The sequence below is a fragment of the Oncorhynchus mykiss genome, chromosome 12 (genome assembly GCF_057628025.1).
Source record: "Oncorhynchus mykiss isolate SJ-2025 chromosome 12, ASM5762802v1, whole genome shotgun sequence".
In the NCBI taxonomy this organism is placed as follows: domain Eukaryota; kingdom Metazoa; phylum Chordata; class Actinopteri; order Salmoniformes; family Salmonidae; genus Oncorhynchus; species Oncorhynchus mykiss.
Genome location: NC_143033.1, coordinates 82,715,230 through 82,730,765, shown reverse-complemented (window position 1 = coordinate 82,730,765; position 15,536 = coordinate 82,715,230). Strand labels below are relative to the sequence as shown.

The window sequence follows — 15,536 nt, the reverse complement described above, 5'->3', positions numbered from 1 at the left end:
CATTTGGGTTATCAATTTATTCTAAAACTTTAACAGAACACTACTATACAATGTAAACTATTTTATAATGCATTGAGTTTTTAACCATTGATCTTGTATTGGGTCTTGACTATTTGACTGACTGACTGCCTTGCTGACACAATTGTGTCTTCCATTCAGCTTTCCTTGTCCTCAGTTATAATCATTTGTACAGTATGGCTTCCTGGAAGTGTTGACCCAGCTATTTGATCTTTGTTGGCATAGAATTTCTCCAGTGGAATGTTGAGACACTTCAAGTTCCATTTGTGCAGCAATGCCTCTGGACCAGTCGGCACTGAGACAAAGAAAATCAAAATTAGTAATGTTTACTTGACCTTGACTGACAGTCATGGACTGGTCCTGAAAGGCATACCTTCTCTCTTGGTAAGTTGTCCAAAATTGGGCTTCAGTGTTTTTCCTCGAGGAAGGAGATGGTCACCAGGACATTTTCAATCTGAAAGTTGTAAATTCACAGTTGAGTTAGATCTGAACGATCTGCTCAAATTTATCCAAACTAACCGGTCAGTCTGAACTCACCTTCAGGCTCATAGAAAACGTCTGATCCCAAGATGTCTAATGGAGGGAGGAGCAGAAGGTCTGGGGAGACTTCTCCCCAGGTAATACCCACCACAAGCACATTGGGCAGTTCATTCACTTCACAGTTCTCCAGACACAAAGTTCTGCACTGTCTGACAAGATCACTTGTGCCCCACACTTTGCTGCCACCACACCAGGTAAACTCCCGCCAGCCCCAAGCTGTGAACAAACCGCAGTGCATTCTGATTCAATAGTTGGTTTTAGAAACAAGTTACACATTTGTGGTAAATATGTGAATTGGAGAGTAGCCTGATTGTGAATTACAGTTTGGTTAAGTAAATTACCTCTCGCACTGTTTTGTGCATCAGCTCCTCCCTATGTGTCCACACATATTGTGCTAATACCACTGCACAGGGCCATACATGCATCCCATATTGTGGATCAAGGACCTAGTACAGAGGGGAGAAACGAAATGATTACAGTTCACATGAATGTCAACTTCCATTGATTCAGAAAAGTCTGATCTGTACTCCTCTCCAAGGAACTCGGCAGGCTTCGGGGCCAATTACCACAATGCAGTTGAAGGCGAACAATATTATTTACAGAAGCATTGCTGGTTCCAAATGGCGAAAGTGCGCAAAAACCTCAGGGATGGAAACGTTCAGTGATTGCTTTGGGTCATCGTATTCTTCGAATGTGAACGATTTCTGCACTGTTGGGACATCTCAGTTGCTCTGTTTTCCATTTACCATCCCAATTGTGAAAGTGAGAGTAAATCAATTGTGGTAAAACAGTACGTTTACTATCCTAAAACCCGTCTCTTCGGAAAAACAGACCCGCTTGCGACTGTCTGCTGAAGGACGTGGAAAACTAGGCGTATTCCATATTTTATCCAATCGGTTTTCTCGGATGTATGGCTCGCTAAAATATGTGACCAAGGAGCTTCCTACGGTTCTCTGGGTGGGCGGGTTTTAAATTGTAGGGACCCCGGGTTTGGTTGCAAGAGCATTGTTGTAGTTAGCCCCTTAGCTAATTTCATCCGGGCAGCTTCCTCCTCGCTATTAAAAGTGCGCTTAGAACAACATCTTAATTTTAAGGCCAACGTGTCGTGTTTCAGTAACACCAACAAAGTACTCGTATGAAGTTGCTTACCGTTGAACTTTGACTCCAGACTAGCCACTCAACTAACGTTCACTTCACTACTAGCAAGTTAAGCTAGCAAATGTGTTTGTCTATGCACCCCAGTGTAGCTAGCTAGCTAACTAAAGTGCCTAAATTCGCAGGAATGAACCATAAAAGTAAGAAGAGGATCAAAGAGGCGAAGCGGAGCGCCAGACCTGAGCTGAAGGACTCTTCAGACTGGACGAAACATGATTATTGCGAGACTTTCGATGTGTCACACCGCTCAGTGAAGGTAAACTGTCGGTAGCAAGTTATCCATGCTAGGCTAGCCAGCCATGTTGGCTCTTTCAACACGTTTCACCTTACAAAACCAGTGCGGATGGTCACGTAGGCTGCTGCTGCACTTTCAGCGCACAGCGGTCTTCATTGGCGCAACTGTCAAGTCTGGACTCAAAAGCTGTGCCACAGCCCATTCGGTTAATTATTGACCACATTGGTTTGACGGTGTATAGTTCATTTTTTGTGAAATCGTGACATTGTTACATTTGTATTTCATTGAGGCTTACATGTGATTATTAGCCAGTCACCATCAACAGGTAGCCGGCCGGCCTGATGGTATTTTGTCCACCTCGATCCACTGTTTATATTTTATAAGAAGACTGTAATTGTATTATGTCTGTAGGAATTATTGCCCTTGTCCTCAGAGATAAACAACTACTACCATGGTTAGGAAAGCCCATACTTTTTCCACAGTGTGTCCTGATTAAACACTGTTATATTGACACAATCACTACAACAATGTATGATTGATAATGCATTGATCTTAAAACCAACTTCATTTTTAACTGTATGTTTGAAATAAGCCCACTGGAGGGCATTTTCTTTGCTTCATGTGGGATACTGGCTTATTGCCAAGTGGTTCAGCAGGAGATTTGTTATCATCACAAGAGTTAAGAAGGGCTGCTCTGGGTTGCTAAGAATACCCATGACACTCGAAGCTTAGGTAGTTTCAAGAGTTGTCCTATAGGTTAACAACTCATCTCAGCATTTTTGTTTCATTCCTTCTCTTTTGGGGTTGAGCTTCTGAACTTAACCTTAAGCTGACAAGGTAAAAATGTTGTTCTGCCCCTGAACAGGCAGTTAACCCACTGTTCCTAGGCTGTCATTGAAAATGAGAATTGGTTCTTAACTGACTTGCCTAGTAAAATACATTTAAAAAAGGTGACTTTCAGACCCCGTCATTCCATGTAAAAGCAGAACAAAAATGCCCATGACCTTTTGTATTCCCTTTGCCCCCGATCAAATGGTCTTCCTCCGAGTCTACTCCTTAATGTTGCATTGCATTCAAAAACAGTTGATCTTTTATTGTGATGCAGTTTTGTGAAACACTCAACCTCAATCCGTGAGACCAATACTAGGCCCAATGGCTGGGAAGCATTAAGTCAGAAATGACTAGTGTTCCCTTTGAATTCAGTTCAATGTAATTTATATTGGTAGAAATGTTATTGATTAAAGTAGTCGTACATTCATGAAATGTAGCCCTCAACCCTCTCTCTTTCACACACACAAACTGACATGACATATGCGTCTCACAGGACAATGTTGAGCGTGTGGACACCCTGCGTCTCAGCGCAGAGGAGTTCATCCAGCGCTTCGAGAGGCCCTACAAACCTGTGGTGCTGCTCAACTGTCAGGACACCTGGCCCGCACGTGAGAAGTGGACCATGGAGCGCCTCAAACGTAAGTACCGCAACCAGAAGTTCAAGTGTGGTGAGGACAATGACGGTTACTCTGTGAAGATGAAGATGAAGTACTACGTGGAGTACCTGGAGTCCACACAGGACGACAGCCCACTCTATATTTTCGACAGCAGCTACGGCGAGCACGCCAAGCGCCGTAAGCTGCTGGAGGACTACCAGGTGCCAGTTTACTTTAGGGACGACCTCTTCCAGTTCGCCGGGGAGAAGCGCCGGCCTCCTTACAGGTAAGAGCTATTCTCAGTAACATTGTTAACTAAAATAGCTGCAATGTTATTGTATGTTCTGTGAAGTTGAACTAATTCTAGTAACACCTGTCCCTTTATTTTTCTGTCTTTTTTTCTCAGATGGTTTGTAATGGGTCCTGCACGCTCTGGCACTGGTATCCACATTGACCCGCTGGGTACGAGTGCCTGGAATGCCCTGGTGCAGGGGCACAAGCGCTGGTGCTTGTTCCCCACCCACACGCCACGGGAGCTGATCAAGGTGACCCGGGATGACGGGGGCAACCAGCAGGATGAGGCCATCACCTGGTTTAACGTGGTGTACCCACGCACCCAGCAGCCAACCTGGCCTGCTGAGTTCAGACCCCTGGAGATTCTGCAGGGACCAGGGGAGACAGTGTTTGTCCCTGGTCAGTGGGCTACTGCTGCCATTTTATAGATGTTTGGTCTGTCTTTCACTTTGAATACTGTTTGACTGGAGAGAGTGAAGTAGTTTTAATCTTCAGAGAATTTGAATCATTTGTCAAGATCTGAAAAGGCCAGGGTTCAGTTAGTTAGGAAAGATATTATATAAAAGTAGGGCAGAACATACAGTGAGTATGAAAGGTCTTTGATGAGAAGTGATATACCAATATTATGTGCTGTGAAGACATAAATTATAGCTGTGTGTATATGTACATATACGTGTATATATACAGTACCAGTAAAAAGTTTGGACACACCTTCTCATTCAAGTTTTTATTTATTTGAACTATTCTCTACATTGTAGAATAATAGTGAAGACATCAAAACTATGGCATAACACATATGGAATCATGTAGTAACCAAAAAAGTGTTAAACAAATCAAAATATATTTTATATTAGCCACCCTTTGCCTCGATGACAGCTTTGCACACTCTTGGCATTCTCTCAACCAGCTTCATGAGGTAGTCACTTGCAATGTATTAACAGGTGTGTCTTGTTAAACATACATTTCTGGAATTTCTTTCCTTAATGTGTTTGAGCCAATCCTTTGTGTTGTGACAAGGTAGGGGTGGTATACTGAAGATAGCCTAAAATAGTACAAATAAAGAAAACCCCTTGAATGAGTAGATATATCCAAACTTTTGACTGGTACTGTATATATGTGTGTGTGTGTGTATATGTATGCCATACACTCACCAGCCAGTTTATTAGATAAAGTACCGACCCCCCCTTTGCCTCCAGAACAGCCTGAATTCTTTGGAGCATGGATTCTACAAAATGTCAGAACATTTGTTGCTCAATTGATATCAAGGGACCCTAACGTGTGGCAGGAAAACATTCCCCACACCAATACACCACTGCCACCAGCCTGTACCAGGCAGGATGGGTCCATGGACTCATGCTGCTTACGCCAAATCCTGACTCTGCCATCAGCATGACGCAACAGGAGCCGGGATCCGTAGGACCAGACACTGATTTTCCACTTTCCAATTGTCTAGTGTTGGTGATCGCGTGCCCACTGCAAGCAGCGTCGTCTTATTTTTAGCTGATAAAAGTGGAACCCTCTATGGTCGTCTGCTGAAATAGCCCATCTGTGACAAGGGCCGAAGAGTTGTGTGTTCTGAGATGCCGTTCACACCACTGTTGTACTGCGCCGTTATTTGTCTGTTTGTGGCAAGCCTATTAGCTTACATGATCCTTCACATTCTCCCTCGACCTCTCATCCATGAGAGGTCACAGGACTGCTGCTGACTGGATATTTAGTGTTTGTCGCACCATTCTCTGTAAATTCTATACATTGTCGTGCGTGAAAAGCCTAGGAGGGTGGCAGTTTCTGAGATACTGGAACTGATGTGCCTGGTACCAACGATCATACCAAACTCAGTCGCTTAGGTCACTCGTTTTACTCATTCTAACGTTTAATCGAGCAGTAACTTGATGCCTCTCTGCCTGCTTTTTATTGTAAGCCACGGCCACATGACTCACTGTCTGTAGGAGCGATCCATTTTGTATGTAATAAACTGTCCGGTGATATGTAATGTATGTATTCACAGCTTTTCACTTTCACTATGTAGCTGGGCTATCCTAGCTATCCAGTTTCTGCTAGCTCTCTCCATGAATATCAACAAGAAGTGTAGCCACCACCTTGTTTACAACCACACTTACTGTAGGGCTCAGTGATCGACATGGTTGCAGAGGTTAATCCAGTGTTACTGACCTACCCTAATACCCTGCATCCTCCTGCGTTAACTGACTGATAAGACAGGATTAAACTCTGTTTCCTTTGGATCTGGTTCAGATCTTGAACTTTTCCTGTTTACACAAGTTGGAGACCAGAATATTAGGTCCTGATGGCTGGGAGAGTGTATGTGAGGGAGTGTGTTCGTTTCAAGAGCAGAACCCTGTTGGACAGGCTGTTCTGTCTCCTCTGAAGATGTCCATCCATACCTTTTACTATTTCTGTCTATCCACCCACCTCTTCCTCCACTCCATAAAGGTCTTGTAAACTAATGACTAATATTTTCATCAAAATGTCCTCGGACAGAGTATGTTTTCTGCCATGTGAGAAGGTCAGATGGTGTATTATTGTACTTGGCCATTCGGTGGTTTGGTGATCCGAAACCTAATCCTGGTCATCTTTGTTGCTTGTTCTCTAGGAGGCTGGTGGCATGTGGTTCTCAACATTGACACCACCATCGCTATCACTCAGAACTTTGCCAGCACCACCAACTTCCCCATCGTGTGGCATAAAACTGTGCGGGGCCGGCCCAAACTATCAAGGAAGTGGTATCGGTAAGCACTCCTAACAGAACCCCCACAGCTGTAGGAACACCTCGTGAAAGAAGAAACTTTAAAATATTTTGTCTGTCGGAGGCTGTGGAATATGAGGAACAATTCTGCACACTGGGTTTTGCGTCACTGTTTATTTGGACCAATTACAATTTAGCAAGGGTGAACTTTCACCTGGCATCTTTAGAATTTTCGGATGGGAAGGGGTTAGTTTGGCCCATAGATGGCCGAGATGATTATAGAGGAGGGGATGTGAACCTCTAGGGCCTCCAAACTCGTTTTGTCATTGTTTCCCTCTAATCAGGGACTGATTTAGACCTGGGACACCAGGTGGGTGCAATTAATTATCAGGTAGAACAGAAAACCAGCAGGTTCCGGACCTCGTAGGGTAAGAGTTGAATACATCTGGTCTATAGGATCTGCCCTGGTTCTGTCACTCGCACTAGGCCAAACGTTTCACGACCACTCGCTCCCATCAAATCCAGTAGCTGGTCAGAGGGCAGCATTCATGTAAGATTTGGTTCTGGGCTTCCAATCTTATGGGAACCAATAAAAAGTGTGTTGGCAGGTTCTATAAAGAATGGGTCCTGCCCGCTCTTGCACTGGCATCCACATTGAACCTCTGGGTACGAGTGCCTGGGATGTGTTGGTGCAAAGGCACAAGTTCTGATGCTTCTTCCCCACCCACGAGACCTGGGAGCAACGAGGACCAAAAGCCCAATAAGTCTATACATTGGGCAACATTTTCGTGGTCCAAAGGGGCACTGATTTGTGCAAAAACTACTGCAAACTAATTTATAATCTGGCAGCGTAATTTAATTTGTAACTTCAACAATGTGCGTTATATTGTGTGATTATTTAACTAGAGTTTGATAACCAAGCAATACATAAATAGTCGCCTCCTTATAATGGACCTTGCTGAAGAGATGTTTCAAATTAAATCATACTGCCAGATTGCGGTTTATAGTAGTTTTTGCAAGAATGTCACCCATAGCTGCCTTTGTAGGTACCTCAATGGGAAAATACATTGTAGAAGAATGGCCTCTGATAATCCTTTACATGGTATTTAATGATAATGTTCTAATATAATTGCACCCAGATCCACTAACTTTCACAAGGAGGGTATTTATTTTCATACATAAAATCTCTCTTAGTATCCTGAAGCAGGAGAGGCCAGACATGGCTACCCTGGCAGACAAAGTGGACCTCCAGGAATCAACTGGCATCGCCTCGGACAGCTCCAGTGACTCTTCCTCCTCCTCTTCCTCCAGCTCCTCTGACTCAGACTCAGAGGTACATCCTGTTCCCTCAAAAACACACACATACAGTGTGACATTCACACATGGATATACAGTAGCCCCCTACTCTAGGGACCCCTGAGCTGGGTGTAAGAGGGCAGCAGGCACCTGTTCACGTGTGGGCAGATGTCACGGGGTCTGCCACACATGTGCATGTGAAAAGGCCACACATACTGTAAGCCACACACGTCCCCTCTGAAATGCTGTAATGCGAAGGTCCTGTCTCTCTCACTACTGCATGCAGGCAACAACATGCCATGATGTTACATTTAGAAGGCAGTCAGATATGATGGAAGAAATTACAACGACTTACAATGAGCATATATTACATATCCCTGCCTTAACACGCTCCTTCCTATATAATGCCTTTCATGTTAAGGTTATATTGTTCCCTCTAAGTAGTCCTGCTGGGTCACAGAAACGTGGCCACAGGTCTTGGGTTTCTGGAACTGGGGGAACTGGTGTTGAATAGCTTGGTGGACAGCATGCCCCTCCAGTTACATATACATCCATATCGGGTTGAGCTGTTGGGTGGAGGTTGGGGGTTACCCTTGTGTAATGGTTGGTAGGCCCTGCCTTCCCCCTGGAGAGAATATTCTGTTCTACTGGTTGAACAAGAACACTACTGTCGTCAGATGATTGTCTGTATATAGCATGTTAAATTGGTAATGGGTGTTTGTGAGTAGACTGTGTATGAGGGACAGTGACACCTAGTCCCCCCCCCCCTATTATGTAAATGAAATGTAACAGACATGTAATATGTTCTATGGAGAGATGTATCCAAGACCTCCCCCGCCTCTGGTTTGCCCCTCTCCCCTACAGGCTGAGTCGGGCTCGGAGGGGGACGCCATGTCTCACAGGCGGAAGAAGAGGAAGACGTGCGGTATGATATCCAACGGAGACAGCAGCACCAAGGATGACTGTGTCAGCAAAGAGCGCAGCTCCTCCCGGTGACCCCCTCGCTCCGCCCAGCCTCGCCAAAAGGCCACACCCAGGGGGACTCTCGCATGAAGAGCGGCCAATTTGTTTGTTTTCATTTGTGTGTCTCCAAAGGAGAGTCTGGTGGCCCTCTGTCAGTCTGTTGGATAGATAAGAGGGTCAGCCTAACCCTAGGCTGTGATAAAGGAGATTCCCCCTGAGGTGCGGACCTCTTGGAGATTTATCTGCCACCGCTCAGCTTCTAGTCAAACATCAATCTATATTGCTGTTGCTTGTGGGGTGTGGGAAGAGCAGTATTTCAGTGCGAGGGAGGGGTGTTGACCTTTGGAGAGAGGTGGGCTGTTGCCTTGTTGTACACCAGGTACTGAGTCTGAGGCAGGGAGCCTATCAGGCTGGCCTGTCTCCTCTACAGTGCCATGGTCTTATGTTGCTCAGTGGGGAAAAGTTTTCTATTCACAGTGAGATGATGGATGGATGGATAGATAGATAGGTGTGCTTTGGATTGACTTTACTTTGCAGTATATGGGATGCCAGTTGAGTTTTATCATGGCAGAGTTAACCATCTTTAGATATTAAAGGGTACTGTGAGTTTTGTAAGTTGATACTGAATGACAGGGTAAGGGTGGAGGGAGATGCTGCCTTCGTAGACTGCAAAAAAGCCACTGATTTATATTTTTTATTTAACATTTCTGCTTTCATCCTCTGGGCTTCTTTTGCTAGTAACAGTTGAACTGGAATGCGTATGTCCTGCAATCAATACAGTTAATTCAGTTTCAGTTAATTCAGTTTTTGCAAATCAACAGTCCACAATCCAGTCAATACCATTTAACAGATCTAGAAAGCAATGAAAAGATTGCATAGTGGCATTTCTCTTTCATATCATATTTATCTGCTGTTGGCATCTGTAATGCACACGTGTCTAGTGAAACAACAGCTTTTTCAAGACTTAGCCCAAGTCATCCAGTAATAACTGTAAAGGCCAGGGGACCCCCCCCCCCCCCCCTGACTTAGATTTAGCCGGTTCAGCTTGACATTCAAAAGCTTGACCTTTTAGGAGGAAATTGCTTATACTACACTCCCTTAGCTCCAGGCTGGGTAAGATGAATCACTCTCAGGTGCCACAAATGAATGTTGGGCTATCAACAACAAAATTCCACCCAAGAAACAACAACAATATTGCCTGGTTATGTAATGTTTCTATGACTTCAATTATTATTATATAATTTTTTTAAATTTAACCTTTATTTAGCTAGTTAAATCAGTTAAAAACAAATTCTTATTTACAATGACAGCCTACCCTGGCCAAACACGGACGACGCTGGGCCAATTGTGCGCCGCCCTATGGGACTCCCAATCATGGCCAGATGTGATACAGCTTGGATACGAACCAGGGACTGTAGTGATGCCTCTTGCACTGAGATGCAGTGCCTTAGACCGCTGCACCACTTGGGATTAATTTAATTACGTATGGGTAACTCACACAATTTTCAAAATGGTATGATAACAATTGTTATTGTTCCTCGTGTAAAAGTGTGCCCTTTGCTGCTATATTAATTAACATTTTAAGATGAATGAAATCAAACTATTCAATTTATTTGACATTACACAGCTATACTGTAGATCAGGGGTGTCCATTTTTTGTAATTTTTCCCCCTAATTTTTCCGGTGAACGATCTCAATTGACATGCCTAAAACCAAATCGAAACTGTGTAGAAATTATAGTGGACACCAAATCGAAACTGTGTAGAAATTATAGTGGGCATCATTTTATAGTCTCTAAACTCTGTCCAGCTTGTTAACAGTCATCGAAATGAAAGCTAGACAGTCGGGGAGCATAGAACATTTGATGGATAGAGAACTATTTTTTGCCAATTTTGACAGCAAGGAATATAACCAATAGAAGTGGACCTCAGTGAAGACAGAATGTGGCCCTTTGGGGCAAAATGAGTGTAACGCCCCTGTTGTAGATGCTGATTTCCCAGACCCAGATCATGCCTATTCCTGGTCCAAAAAGCACTTTCAAAGAAGTCTCTATCACGGTTGCCTTTTAGTCCAAGATTAGAATGAACCTCTTTCCACGAAAGGAGCCCTAGGTGTTTGATCTTGTGTTCTCATTCTGAGACCCCATTTTATATTCTCCATCACATACAGAAGGGGGCACCAATGCCAGAGTTCTCACACTAGCTTGGCACTAGTGTGTAGGTTACAGTCCAGAAGATACAGTTGTGTTGAAAGTAGAAATGAGGGCTGGCACAGGGAAAAGTTTAAACATATTGTAGGCCTTGTAGTGGCACATCTTGATCTTATTTCTCTGTGTAGTACAGCTAAGGGGGTTTGTTTGTGAAATGTTGCAAATACATTTTATGTGAGGGGATAGGTAGATATTTTGGACAGACTAAATTCATGGTTCTTTCCACGTGGCTTCTAGGTTATGTGGCATATGCTGCTCTACAATGATTCAACTGCTTTGTATTTCGTTAGTGTAAATTCAAACAAAAGCAACTAGCTAATACATTACTGTTATTCAGCAAATACAAGTTAATGGCTTGAATGCAGATTCTGCGTGTATAACTTTGTTCTGTGGGGTTAACATGGAGTCAAGTGAATACTGTTTTTTTGTGCTTTAAAAATGTGGCTTTGTCATCTAAAATGATTGAAAGTACTTTGAAATATGTGAATTGCTATATGTCTGTGCAGTAGGTGTTTTCCACTGTCTTTAGACAAAAGTGCCTATAAGCACCAATTAATACTGTCATTGGCCTGCAGATGAGAGGTTGTGTTGCTACTTGTGGTCAATGAGTCTGGTGTTTGCGCTGTTTTTAACCCATTAGGTGCTCACCTCATGTCAAGCATTTAGCACTATTACGATCCCTGGGGTCGGTCACATAGTGCCTTGGATCCGATGGGGGAATGGTGTGAACCAGGAGCCTACGTGGGTACATCTCAGTGGTCTAATGTGGCTTCCTTTGGTCAACCTCTTCCCTTCAGCCGCACTGATCCAAATATGCAGGACTGGAAAAGGGAAGCCCTCTATTAGGGTTCTGTCATATTGCTTTCACCTATCCTGTCTGTCCAGATCAGGGCTTTCACCTATCCTGTCTGTCCAGATCAGGGCTTTCACCTATCCCGTCGGTCCAGATCAGGGCTTTCACCTATCCCGTCGGTCCAGATCAGGGCTTTCACCTATCCCGTCGGTCCAGATCAGGGCTTTCACCTATCCCGTCGGTCCAGATCAGGGCTTTCACCTATCCCGTCGGTCCAGATCAGGGCTTTCACCTATCCCGTCGGTCCAGATCAGGGCTTTCACCTATCCCGTCGGTCCAGATCAGGGCTTTCACCTATCCCGTCGGTCCAGATCAGGGCTTTCACCTATCCCGTCGGTCCAGATCAGGGCTTTCACCTATCCCGTCGGTCCAGATCAGGGCTTTTACCTATCCTGTCGGTCCAGATCAGGGCAGATAAAGGAGAATGATGAGAAGAAGCCATTTTAAGATATTTAGATGTACACCCAGACATACCTTGACGCTAACCAGATCAAAGTTAATAAATTATTGATGGGTTAATAAATTCTTTTTTCATGCAGCAACGTGCTAGTATGTTTCATTCTACATATCCATAGTTTCATCCCAATTTATCAGAATCCCTTTACAGATTGTTTATATATTTCCAACTAAATCAATAAATTGTTCAACTAACTATCCAAAACCATTGGCCTGCCCTTACCATAACCCCATATCAGTGGTGTTGCAGTTGTTAGTTTAATAGTTTTAGTATCTGTAAGATTACTAAACTGGTACCTGTGATGGTAGTTGCCAAAGCAAACTCTAGTGAATCATAAATACTGAGGAAGCAGTACGTCACTAGTATGGCTGGCTGGAATCTGCCTGTGATAGTGTCAAATTGGGCAGGGCATTTGGGAATGGGATATTCAGTGATCTGAGTACACACAAACAGTTTGTTTTCATGGACATTGTGAACATCGTAAGGGTAATACAGTGCCTTCAGAAAGTATTCACACCCCTTGACTTTTTCCACATTTTGTTGTGTTACAGCCTGAATTTAAAATGGATTACATTTACATGTGTTTGTGACTGGCCTACACACAATACCCTGTAATGTCAAAGTGGAATTATGTTTTCAAAATCTCTACAAATTAATTAAAAAAATGGAAAGCTGAAATATCTTGTCAATAAATATTCAGCCCCTTTTATTATGGCAACCCTTAATCCTTATTAAAATCTGTTAGGTTAAGCTAGAGATATGTTTTTTGCATGGGCTGCGTCTCAGTCCACTGCATCCGCCTATGTGGCCTTTCCACATCTGCGTTTGAAAGTGTTAAAGCTACAGCGCAGTTCATCAGACCAGAAAACGTCTGTAGCATCTGAATGGTTTGGCCTACAACCAATGTTCCCTCTAATTGTTTTCGGCACTGAGCAAATTTCAGGTCTGCTGAGTGCAAACTTGAACATTGTGAAAGTTCTGTGTAAACTTCCGGTGCACGTTTACTGTGAACACTGAGTCTGTACCCACTTTAAGTTAGTTTTAACAGTAATCAAGTAGGCTACTGTGGCTATTTGATCATAATGTAGGCCTACCAGAGTGGCCTATCATCAGAAACAATGGAGAAAATGCATCCCGTAACATTTGAACATGGAAATAGCTATCATTCAGGCTACAGTAGCAGCCAATGTGTGGTGTTCATTGTAGGCCTAAATTCCATGAGACTTGGAAAAAAAACATGCAGGGCTTGACATGAATCTGTTTAATGTCCTTCAGACAAGGAGGTGACTGAAAATGTTGTGTTTGATGCAAGGAACCACTTTACAAAATAAAATGCATTATTATTCCCATACCGTTATAACAGAGAACCAGTCAAATTATGCTACCCTCTGCCTATTGGGTACTTAGTTTATTCAAGCCTGTCTGAAAATACAACACTGCCCCTTTAAGACAAGAAAAAAGCTATTTACTTGACTCACTTTTCAAAGATGATTAGAAATGCACATGTGTTGTGTTCTTGTAGGAAGCAATCACTCCCCCATTGAAAATCATCTATAACTGGGCTAATAACTCACTATCAAAGGGTATGAACAAATGTGCACACGTGGCTACATGTAGCTCTCGCTTAAATCTCAAAACAAGCACATCTACTCATGACCACTCGTGAATTATTTCTGCCACCCACATACAGGAAAACGGTTCCAAATTAACATGATTACGTACTCCATCACTCATGTTATCTACTTGATTAAATGTCCATGTGGGTTGTGTTATGCAGGTAAAACCTCTCCTTCTCTCAAACAGAATCAGTGAACATAAGTTCAATCATTAGAAACGACATGGACAAGACAGCCTACAGGGAGGAGGTGAGGGCTCTCAGAGTGTGATGTCAGGAGAATAACCTCAGACTCAACATCAACAAAACAAAGGAGATGATCGTGGACTTCAGGAAACAGCAGAGGGAGCATGCCCCTATCCACATCGACGGGACTGTAGTGGACAAGGTGGACAGTTTTAAGTTCCTCGGTGTACATATCACTGACAAACTGAAATGGTCCACCCATACAGACAGTGTGGTGAAGAAGGCGCGACAGCGCCTCTTCAACCTCAGGAGGCTGAAGAAATTTGGCTTGTCACCTAAAACCCTCACAAACTTTTACAGATGCACAATTGAGAGCATCCTTTCGGGCTGTATCACCACCTGGTTCAGCAACTGCACTGCCCACAACCACAGGGCTCTCCAGAGGGTGGTACGGTCTGCTCAACCCATCACTGGGGGAGGTGGATATAAATAATACTCTGAGCAAAAGAGAATGTTTTGGGATTTTCACCCTCCAGAAAGGTCTTAATGGTGAAATGACCATGCATGTTATGTTGTAAATGTGAACATGAATTATTGCCATCACTTCAGATTACTCTGACATTTTTTCTTGCATTGTACCAAATGATTTATGAAAACTTACTTGTCCTCATTGTGGTTTTATAGGCTTGTATAATATTTTATGTACAGACTTTATTAGAATAGTTATGAAATGCACATTGTTATATTTTGTAACACTTGCTTATTTTCTCTCGACTCCAACCCCATTTTATGCATTGGACCGATGTGGATGGAGCAATGTCTACATAAGGGTACAAATTGTAAACACTCACAAAAACTCTGATGAAGGCCTTGAGGCCGATACGTAAAGCTTAATTAATAAAGAGCAGCGATACTAGCAAGAGCGGTGTGCAGGTTTCTTCTTTTTTCTCACCTATCAGCTGGTTCATTCCTACAATGTGGTGACTTTTGGACCTCATAACTTTTGGAAGAAAAAATGCAAGTATTCTATCAGAAAAAGGAAATGTTTGACTTTTCTAAAAAACATATTGGTCAAGCTCAGGCACATGTAAGGTGCATAATCCTAACAGGGTGGGAATTTGGAGCCTAAATTAGCCATAGCTCTTTGAGTGAGAATGATTGAGCTAGCATAATGGTGACCACTTGAACAGGATTTTAACTTCTCTATCACACATTTTTTAACATTTAGAAATGTTGCTAAATTTCTCTGTAATTTAGCCCAACAGGGTGAAAATGTATGAGTGGGACATATAGACTAACATGAAATGTGGAAAAATAAATAAAGCTGAGTGTTTATATTTATTTAGCTTTGCACCATTGTTTTCCCACCAAAGACATGATGACACTTCCTGAATGTGGTGTCATTGTAGGAAGTTTTTTTTTCTTAAATGGAGAATTACAACAAACTAACAGGGTGGAAGGTAATATCAGGGACACAGAGAAAATATAAAATAATAAATACAATAATCATGAAGAAAACTTTATTGATAAGAGAGAATATAACTAGGACTATAAAATAATGGAAGAAAGATTTTAAAGATGTTA

General features: G+C 42.9%; 1 protein-coding gene and 1 long non-coding RNA gene across 3 annotated transcripts; one reads left to right on the top strand and one right to left on the bottom strand.

Moving 5' to 3' along the window:
- Nucleotides 1-2: 2 nt before the first annotated feature.
- Nucleotides 3-1,419, bottom strand: LOC110538543 (uncharacterized). Of its 2 annotated transcripts, none has more exons than XR_002475777.3 (5): nucleotides 1,125-1,419; nucleotides 900-1,004; nucleotides 556-774; nucleotides 392-472; nucleotides 3-313 (listed from the first exon to the last, which is right to left on the bottom strand). It is a non-coding gene; the product is annotated as an uncharacterized LOC110538543 (long non-coding RNA). The 2 variants fall into 2 exon arrangements; XR_016485357.1 differs by having other exon boundaries at nucleotides 1,159-1,419.
- A 67-nt stretch (nucleotides 1,420-1,486) lies between these two features.
- Nucleotides 1,487-14,872, top strand: LOC110538541 (bifunctional arginine demethylase and lysyl-hydroxylase JMJD6). Its single transcript, XM_021625424.3, has 6 exons — nucleotides 1,487-1,969; nucleotides 3,273-3,661; nucleotides 3,782-4,068; nucleotides 6,281-6,416; nucleotides 7,568-7,706; nucleotides 8,534-14,872. Exons 1-6 carry the CDS (start codon nucleotides 1,841-1,843, stop codon nucleotides 8,663-8,665), a joined length of 1,212 nt encoding a protein of 403 aa, XP_021481099.1. The 5' UTR covers nucleotides 1,487-1,840; the 3' UTR covers nucleotides 8,666-14,872.
- The last annotated feature ends 664 nt before the right edge of the window (nucleotides 14,873-15,536 follow it).

Excerpts from the sequence above, each read along its gene's own strand:
- LOC110538541 (XM_021625424.3), top strand. The coding sequence starts at position 1,841 with ATGAACCATAAAAGTAAGAAGAGGATCAAAGAGGCGAAGCGGAGCGCC. Across the intron at positions 3,662-3,781 it reads AAGCGCCGGCCTCCTTACAG|ATGGTTTGTAATGGGTCCTG; the intron begins GTAAGAGCTATT and ends TTTTTTTCTCAG. Across the intron at positions 4,069-6,280 it reads GGAGACAGTGTTTGTCCCTG|GAGGCTGGTGGCATGTGGTT; the intron begins GTCAGTGGGCTA and ends CTTGTTCTCTAG.